The 9904-nt window shown below is 36.2% G+C and overlaps 2 protein-coding genes across 2 annotated transcripts in view; both read right to left on the reverse strand.

Moving 5' to 3' along the window:
* LOC104731546 (uncharacterized protein At4g15970-like) overlaps nt 1–2624 on the reverse strand; it is a 14607-nt gene extending 11983 nt beyond the window's left edge. Inside the window, exons 1-2 of the mRNA XM_019233546.1 lie at nt 2352–2624; nt 1783–2160 (exon numbers count right to left, since the gene is read on the reverse strand). Coding sequence (XP_019089091.1) covers nt 1783–2160; nt 2352–2621 — 648 coding nt within the window. The 5' untranslated portion in view covers nt 2622–2624. The remainder of the gene's footprint in view (nt 1–1782; nt 2161–2351) is intronic.
* Nucleotides 5302–9132, reverse strand: LOC104731547 (potassium transporter 9). Its single transcript, XM_010450972.2, has 9 exons — nt 8328–9132; nt 8024–8249; nt 7689–7934; nt 7553–7603; nt 7207–7467; nt 6959–7126; nt 6616–6870; nt 6009–6531; nt 5302–5934 (listed from the first exon to the last, which is right to left on the reverse strand). The coding sequence occupies exons 1-9, from the start codon at nt 8472–8474 to the stop codon at nt 5379–5381; spliced, it is 2433 nt and encodes an 810-aa protein (XP_010449274.1). The 5' UTR covers nt 8475–9132; the 3' UTR covers nt 5302–5378.

The raw sequence follows: 9904 nt of genomic DNA on the forward strand, positions 1-9904 counted from the left end.
TGAGCAAAATTATTTCTTGCAAAGAGATTTGATTTAATAATTTTGTGAACAATCTAAACTTGTTTTTAAAGCTGATTTATTACCTAGAATTTTGCAAAGAGATTTGGATTTTCTGGTTTTAAATTTAGATAATATTTGCAGTGAGAACTGATTTATTTTATAATTGTGTTTAGAGTTCAAGAACGGTGCTTAATTGTTGAATCCTGCTTATTTAATTAATTGATCTGATTTTCCATGATTTCCTGAGAATTTCTCTAAGCCTAGCGTTTATTCCTATATATTTACAACTCCTTTATTTTCTGTTTTTGCATTGCTATTTAAATTTAATATTTTGATTTAGCATAATTAAAAGAGTAATAAGTCTATTGTGTGAATCTAGAGTTCTTGTGGATTCGATCCCTAAGTACTACAATTGATCTCTTAATTTGAGAGAGTAGCTCAGGGTTAAATTTGAGCATATCAGTGTTGACCACATTGATGTCCCGGCTCCGCTGACAAAACCCTCCAAAGTAAACCGTGTCAAAAAACCTCATCTTTATCCCGAGTTTCTCGACGTGATGATCGCTTTTTATGAAGTTGAACACATCTTGATCGTGTTTACCAGGATATTTCCTACTCGATCTGATCCAGTATTTGTAAAATTTTGAAGTTTTGTTGCTTGCCTTGACGTATGTAAATCCGGAGTTGACGTGATTCTTTTTGTCCGATGGTTTTCCATTATAATCATCGCATGTTATTTGAAAATCAGCGTCTGGAAAAAACCGGGGAAATGGGTCTCGAAGCCACAAAATATCAGCATCCTATATATATACAACAAGCTCAACATTAATTTGCATATAAAGTTATCAAATCGAATTAACAAGATATGTAAAATAATAACATTTTAGTTATAAAGAAAACAAGTTATAAATAACAAAATAAAAAATAACACGTTGGTAAAAATTTACTGAAACTGTGCAAACACGTTGGTAAATTTTGGTCATATGAGAAAAAAAAAAAATATATATATATATATATATAATGTGATGACAATGATGATATATATATATAAGTGTTTGTCAACATATTTATTTAAGTACGTACGTAACCTCTGTCGGTATATAATTGACATTTAAACATCTATATACACATACACACGCAAACAAAACGTTACAATCGTGAATATTGATGATTAGCTGAGTACTTAATTTTCTTTTTGTGCATGGTTCATAATCCTGACCAGTTAACCTTTACCGTCGAGTCCTAGCCAGCCACGTTATCTAAATGCATTAATTATATAATTCAAGAAAAGTAAACGTAATTAAACATTGGAAGTTAGAGGTGTGCTAAAAACAAAACGAAGAATCACGATAGTCAAATCTAAAACCCTCGAGGAAAATATATAAAATCTAACAAAGAAACAATATGTTAGACAATCTTACATATTTCAACGGTGGTGTCTCTAGTCGACACAAATATTGCATAAACTGAACATTTCACTCTCTTTAATTTTCTTAATTAAATTATTTATACATGTTACTAAATCTTGTAAATCTAGATTTTGGATGCTTATATCAAATATTAATATTATGATCGTGCACTAAATATTTATTTTTACTATATTACCAACCATTTTCTTAATATTTGAAATTATATAGTTAGCTGGTTGACAAATTTCACTGATGGTGCGTGACTTTGTCTAAACTCAAACGTGAATATTTGAAGAAAAAAAAAACTTATAGAGAAAACATATACTAATTAATTTATGAATAAAATATGAGAAGAAGATTGAGATATATGTACCGTGAAGATGAAGTTGTACCCTAAACCAATAACTTGTCTAAGAAGATCCATTCGCCGCCAAATGAGTTTTAAGTAACCAGGAGTCATGAATTTGTTTGGCCCAGAGAGTTGGTCTGAATCCGTGGCGTTGATCAAGTAGCAATGAGGATGAACCTTTAGGCACTGATCATATGCTTTGTTATCCAAGCAAATCGCGATCACATGCTTCAATAGCCTCTCCGTTCCTATTCCGGCTTTAAAACCCTCTCGAAACACATCAAACGTTGAGTTTGGTTCGGTCCATGCTTGGTTTAACGCTGTTATGATCACCGTGTTATCCTCCATAGCCGCATTCATTAATACTCTTTCTAAATTTGAAACAGGTTCCTTCCTTGGTACCTAAAAAACATCAACACATTTACGTTATAAGACTATCGATATTTTTTTTCTTTTTTCAATACAAGTTCTCTCTTTAACTACGAAATATTGTAAATTTGAGAGAATATTAGTCTAAAATGGAATCTGACATTTTTGATAAACCAAACGATATAGACAAAAATTCATGTGTAATATATATGATATATACTCACTGTTTCTAAGAAAGTCTCGTTTATGACTTTTGAAGAATAGCAATCGGTATTCGATGGAAACAACATCATGTTGAGTGGATTATTTGCAGATTTGTAGAATAATAGACAAGAAAGTGTCACGGTTGCGACTAATAACACGACTTTCATCACGTCTCTCCCTCCAAAAAAACCATCGGAATATATCATCGGCGGCTTAGATTTTGCATCCTTGATGCTAACTCTGGAAAACTCGTAGCCCATTGAAGAAGCTTCGCCGTTCGTGCTCTTCATGGTTTTGGCATATGAATCCTTTTTCCTTCTTTGTACGTGTTACTTATAAAATACTATGAGTTATATATTTAGCCGCCATTTAATAGTCTTGATATTTGTTTGAATGTTCCTTTTCTCTTTAATTATATAACTTAACTTGTGAAGAAATTTGTAACGATTATTGTGATTGTAACTTAATGAAGATTTTTTTTTCGCTCGCATGGGAAGTTTCCGTTGAATATCATGACCAAACCGGTTCGGTTTTGTTGTGTCTCAAAATGAGCATAAGCCCTACAAGTTAACTAAGAAAACCACAAATATGTTTTTATTCAATAATTTCTGACTATTACGTTCTAACGAACAAAATTTTGTATTTGAGTGATATAGTTCATATTGGTCGACTAACAATGAAGAAAGTAGTGATTAGTGGCTTATTTAAATTATTATTATTAACCCAAACTCTAGGAGTACCATTCGGATTTTTTCGTATACGTGATTATATCAAATTTCTTCCAATTGATAACATGATTTCTGATAATAGAGCAAATTAATATGGCTTATGGTATGAATACGTTTCGTTTCCCCAATTTGGTCTAGTGTGCTACAAGCCTACAGCCTACAAGAGCGGTTCAGCCCTAGGGGATTAATCCATTAATTAGTATGGAGGGACCTTTTTGAGATATAGTTACGTATTTTAGCGTTGAATAAATCAATAATTTGCTACAATTGTTTCAATTGGTCTTCTAGCTGAATTTTTGTAGGAAAAAGTTGAAGATTAATTACCCCTTAATTATAATGTTGACCTCTTCAAAATAAAGTTTTTTTCCTTTTTTTTTGGTAAATAATAATCTTTTTCTTGTTTTTGGACCAAGAAAAATAAAAGATGATTATCTACAAAATAAACATCTCTTTCTTGTGGCTGTAAATTAAATTGGACCATGTTGACTATTGTGTTATCAAAGTAAGTAAAAAAACATGTATGGTTAAAACCTTGAATCTAAAAGTACAGTATACTGATCTAAACGTAACTACATCTATATATATTACATATAGTGATGTGATCACGGGTCCAGACTCGCGGCCAGGAATGCTTGTACCAGACCAAGATGTCGAGGACGCGGCCGAGACACCTACACCATTCACGGGACAACAGCCGGCCAACGCACCAGCAATCACTCCGGGAGCCACGACGCGTTCTAAGAGCTCTTCCAAGTCAACCAGGCAGAAGATCAACCTGTTCGTGCAAGCCTATGTCCGCAACAACGACCCAACCGGAGCAGTTCACACGGAGACCGTTCGCACGGCCTTCATCCTTACTCAAGGATGAAGGCGACCAAGTCACTATAGCGAGGAGTCGTACTCTTTTTCCTCACTCCGGGTTTTTCCCACGTAGTTTACCGGAGGAGGTTTTAACGAGGCGAGGAGCTTTAGTGCAAACGTTCGAAGCCAAGACGTTTCCCGCGCCAAGGCCGAAGACGTGTCTTTTAGTTTTTACTTATGCTTTGCGTTTTGAACAAACTCTAGATTTTTCTCTTTGTAACGTTAAGTAGAGTGACATGTTGTGTTTGAATCACTTAGGAGAGCGACGTGTTCTATTTCAAAGAGAACACGTCAAAGGACGACGTGCGCGGACCATTGCGAGTCCGCGTGTCCTTAAGCCTCTCCTAAACCTAGCTCTATTTAAACCCCCTCTTATCTTCTTGTAACCTCAGACTTAATTGAAATAGAGATTCTTTGACCTTGTCTCATTCCTCTCCTTAGAACCAATCCGGGATTGCTCTATCGAGAGAACCCTAACGACTCGAACTGGGTTAGTCTGACCGTATTGTGAGGCGAGCCATTCCTCTCGTGTCGTCGTTCGTTCCACCCTTGTTCCCACTTCGCCGAGTGAAACCTCCCTTGGTTCACTAATCGACTTCCGCATCACTTCGACCGTACCGCACCGCTACCATATCGATCCGTCCGAGCGGCCAAGTTCGAGTTTATCAAGTAGATCGTGTTCCCACCGTTCCTACTTCATCAAACCTCGACTTCATCGTTCGTTTAGCCCCTACAAGTCGTTTCCCATCGATTTGCCCGAGCAGCGTTGTCTCTATCTTGAGCGGCCCGAAGACGTGACTTCCGATCCGAGCTGCGAGACATCCGGTGCTCACATCATATAGTGTCTTAATGTAACTACGAAATTTATTTTTTATGGAATACAAAAATTAAGATCCTAGTTAGGATGAAATTATAAAAACAGTGTGATGGTAGAAAGACAAAAGTGGACAGAACTAAGGTGATACATCCGATCAAGTTGGATTTTTACAAAATATATTTAGGCTCGAATGATCCACTACACGAGTTGTGGAAGGACTCGCGATACTATTTTGACGAATCGACTAGTCCCACGAAAGAGAAACATAGTTTGTTGTAATACTGAGGAAGTGGATATTGGTTTATAGTTTTAAACTTTAGGGGCCAATGAAAACAAAAATCAAGATTTTCAATGTTAAATCTAATCTGCTTCGTAATTTTGATCGTAGAGTACTTGCTGTGATCATTGGAGCGGATCATGTGGTCTTGATTTGGCTGATCGTATCATTGAGTAGTGGCCGTACGTGAAAGTGATCGCCTTCGTTGATAATTAAGCGTGATTTGATTGCCATAGGACTTATAATAGATGTAATAATACCAAGGCCAGAAAACAGTTTCTATGGTATAATCTTAAATTTGGTATCCTTTTTTATTCCCCTTTATCTGTAATTGTTTTACAAAGAAAAAAAAAAGACAAAAACACTAAACGTAAAAGACTTGTCCAACGTTTAAAAGGGTTTCATGAGGAACATGCAAGATAACACTATTCTCCCTACAAACCTTAGCAAGAAATGCATAAACATAATCAATGGCAATCTTTTTTGGAAGCCATGATCCACTTCTTGCTTTAACCACAGTGTTTCCCATAATATGAACAACTCCTGATTCTTTACATGTCTTTAGAAACTCCAACTCATCCATCTCGTCCTCCTCTATTGTATTGTTCTGACTGAAACTCAACGCGTTATGCGGTGAATCAGCGGGAAGTATCGTATCTAAAGTTGATACCGTGTAGTCCACCATCGATGAAAACATATCCGCGTTGTTATTGTTGTTGTTGCTATTGTGGTGGTGGTTGGTGTTATGGATCAAATCTTCTCTGGACTCTTGTGTATTGTTGACAGAATACGCACTACTGTAGGTGCTTGAGTTCGAACCTGGCTCCATCATTGTTTCGATTCGAATGAATGAAACGAGGCTATTCAACAATTTGTTTTCGAAATCGTCGTCTTTCTTGTGTAGATCTTTGTAACCATATCTGTTCAAAAAAATGGTTTGAGAGACTATATGAATGTTACTGTTGACAGACAAAAGACAAAGAAAGGACAGTACCTGGCTACGCAGCGGAACATTCGGAATGTTTTTGGTCCGATTCTCTTCACAAGAAACCTCTCTTCTTCAGGGACAGTGTAAACCGGAAGGTACTTGACGCAGACAAAGACTACAACCGAATGAATGGCAGGGAGATTGGTGATGAAGTGAGAGAAAATGTGAGGGACACCACTCGCTAATTCAGTGTAGACTAACCCGACCCCAGGGACACGGACAAGCCCGAGGCTAGGACCGAGGCCGAGTATCCAACTCATGGACACTTTGCTATGCATTTCAAACTCATATTTCTTGACTGTTGCGTAATGCCAAACTGACATTACAAGAAGTGAGATCGCTGCTATGATTAGCGGAACCCATCCTCCTTCATCAATCTTAAAGATCACAGCCGAGAAGTAGGAAAACTCAACAAAGAAGGAGAGAACGGTGAATACAAGGACAAGGATCCAGTGGCAACGCCACACGAGCAGCATGATCAGCACCATTAGTATTGTGGTCACAAGCATCACGATAACAACAGCAGTACCTAAATTCACAAAGATACCAAAAGACAGTCAGATAAAACTTCATTTCAATCAACGGTTTAAGACTACTGCTACTACATCTTTACCATATGCATTTCCGATTTGGCTCTGATTCTTGAAACTAGCAGTGACGGCGATGCAGCCGAGCATGAGTATCCAGTTAATATCAGGGCAATAGATCTGACCGAGGAACTTCTTGGAAGTATGAACAATTTTAACTCGAGGAAAACATCCATGAGCTACGGCCTGCTTGACTATTGAATAAGTCCCTGAGATTGTAGCTTGGCTTCCAACTATTGCAGCTCCTGTCGCAACTACAAACATTGGCCAATATACACTATCTGTGGAGTCAAGCAAAAGAGAGTTTTAGTGTTTTTGTAAGATCACTATGTATGACTTCAAAGACCTTTAAACAGGTTTCGGACAAACCAGGCATAGATGCATAGAACGCGTCTTTATAATGGTCCGTGTTATTCACAAGATACGCAGCTTGTCCGCAGTATGCTAGAAGAAGACAAGGGAACACAAAAAATGTAAAGGCGAGCTGTATCGCTAGTAACGGGAAATAAGCAATGTCTGCGTATAACGCCTCAGTGCCTACAAATTTTTCAAGAAGAAACATTAGATAACTTCAAAATGAATCTATTGGTGATTTAAAGGTATTACTAGTTAGTTACCTGTTATGCTGAGAAGAATGCCACCTAGCGAAATCCAACCATCTCGACCTCGTCTTTTGAAGTACAAGTATATATATGTTGGCGAAAACGCTTTTAACACGCTTGTGTCGTGTTTGCAGATGTTGTATACACCAGTGGCTCCGATGAAGAGAAACCAGATAAGCACTATAGGTGCAAAGAGCCATCCGACTTTGTCTGTACCGTAATGTTGCATACTGAATAATCCTATTAAAATGACAATAGACACTAGCACAACGATGTCTGCAAAAAAGGACAGAAGCAGGTAAGCAAAACTTAACCGATGGGAAACCTCAAGTGACATAAGGAGCGGTGAATGTTTACTTACCGCTGCTCATATTTGGATTGATGACTTTGATCCCACCAGTTGCAGAAAGAACTGTAAAAAAAGATGATATTGTGTAAACTCAAAGTTTGAGTAAACCTGTCATCTTTTTTTGGTAAAGAAAGCAAAGAAGCTTTACCGGAGATGGCTGGAGTTAAGATACCATCACCGATCATCATACAAGTTCCGAGAAGAACAATGACCAGAAGAGCTCTCTTCCTCCAATGTTTACCTTCCAACCACTTCTTGGTTTTAGCAGCAAAAGACCCTTCAACGGATATAGTTCGACTATAAGTCGTGAGATCCTCATCGCTTCTTTGCTGATTCGGGATTAGTTTCACTTTAGCATGTCTACAAAGCAACGAGTATATAGCTAAAGTCCCACCTGCACACACACAAACATCGATCGAATCCTAATGAGTATAAACCAAACCCGTTGTCGATGAACTAATCCTGGCTTTCTAAAAACTTTACCTTGACCATTGTCATTAGCTTTGCAGACAATGAACACATACTTGATGAGAGGTATAAGCAAAAGAGAGTAAATGATCAAAGAAAGAGCTCCAATTACATCTTCTTTATCATCAATCCCGTCAGGGAATGTATTGTAGAACACATACAATGGAGAAGTCCCTAAATCACCGTAAACTATTCCTAGACTTTGAAAAGACAGCCTTAGAAGCATCCAAATCGATAAGCCCTGATATATAAAAAACAGAGGAATTTCTTAAAAAACCTCAACTTTTATTTTTCTCAATTGAAATTTTGAATCAGTTACCTTTTCTCTGTACATGTTCTTGAGCTTATTAGCTTCTTCATCCATGGGTTGATCAAGTTTCTTCTCTAATTCCCACATAGCTCCTATATGTCTTTCTTCAATCGTTTGTTCTCCATCTGTTACAGAGGACTCGACCCTTTCCGCCATTTTTGTAACAACAGAACTTGGAATCACCCTTAAATTGGTTCCTGCTCAGATCAAACTAGCCCGAAACCCTAGACATCGATAACCATTTGGAGCAATTTTGGTCTGTGATGAGACCAAAAAATTGAAACTTTTTTTTGTTTTTCTTTCTTTCTTTCTCTGAGTATATAAGAATTGACTCGAGTTGTTATGATTATTACAGAACAAACAACTAGTGTCGTACAACTCTGCTTTTGATGGAATTGGATTAAAAAAAAAAGCTAAACCAAACAAAACATAAATTAAAGTTTCTGTAATGAAAGACCCTCTTTTTGGTATTTAAAAAAAAAAAACAGAATCAGTCAATCAAATGATTATAGGAAGAAGAAAAAAAAAGAATCTTGAACAACTTATGAAGATAACGCGAAAAGAACACGGTTTTGTGAATAAGTATGTTTTTTTTCTTCCTTTATTCTTTGTTTTCAGATAATTATTAAGTTACAAAGAAAGACACAGTGACCAACAAAGAAAGAAGAAGAAGAGATCGATAGAGAAGAAGAACTTATAAAGTTATGAAGACGCTGACAAAACTGAAGACGAGTGGCAGAGAGAGACACGAGCAGTTAAACTCGATTTCTTTCTCTCTCTCTTTTTGTGGTAGTATTCTTTTTTTCTTTCTAGTTTCTTGCATTTACATTTAATTTGAGAATGCGACATAGGCTGATGATGTATATCTGACTTTAGATAAGAAAAAAGAATTAAATTCCATTTTATCCTATTTTTATGCCACAAAAGTTGATAGAATTTTATTAGTATTAGATTTACTACTTTTTTTTTCCAGTTTCCTTCTGAGGCATGCCGCAGCCGCACAACTTTTCGATACATGTACCAGAAAAAAATCTACTGTATTATTTGTGTTGTTGTACGAAAGTGACGGCTCATTATTGTAAAGCTGTGAAATAATAAATGTGTATAATGTCTATATTTTTCCTCGTTGTAGGTCGCAATATTAAGCTAAGGAAATGTGCAGAGTATTTTTTTAATAATTTGTATATTAATTTAACATGTAAAATTTAGATTTAGTAAATTTAGTGATTGAACAGTAAAAAACGCCATGTTGTCAAAAATCTATAGTTATGTAGAATAAAAAAAAACCATTTCAAGATTCTTTATTTCTTTACCTAGCTACTATGAATATGATACAAGAAGTTGTTGTATACTGACATACTGCTGTTATAATTGATTTCCAAATAAAATTTAACTATCTTATCAAATATTAAGGCCATTGAGGCATTGACTCATAACAATTTTTAAAAATTTGGAGCATATATCTAAAGTGGTTTGACTCATATTTTGTTTTTTTTTTCAATTGAATACATAAATATATACTCCCTATTATCTCCAAGAAAAGACAACGTGCATGAGATTACGCATTTATAGTTACAAAACACATT

Source organism: Camelina sativa, chromosome 12 (genome assembly GCF_000633955.1).
Source record: "Camelina sativa cultivar DH55 chromosome 12, Cs, whole genome shotgun sequence".
NCBI classification, from domain to species: domain Eukaryota; kingdom Viridiplantae; phylum Streptophyta; class Magnoliopsida; order Brassicales; family Brassicaceae; genus Camelina; species Camelina sativa.

Bases quoted from the DNA above. Each gene is read 5' to 3' on its own strand.
- LOC104731547 (XM_010450972.2), bottom strand. From the start codon at position 8,474: ATGGCGGAAAGGGTCGAGTCCTCTGTAACAGATGGAGAACAAACGATT. The intron at 8,250-8,327 runs GTAACTGATTCA...TTTATATATCAG, and splicing joins AGAACATGTACAGAGAAAAG to GGCTTATCGATTTGGATGCT. The intron at 7,468-7,552 runs GTAAGTAAACAT...CCTTTTTTGCAG, and splicing joins CAATCCAAATATGAGCAGCG to ACATCGTTGTGCTAGTGTCT.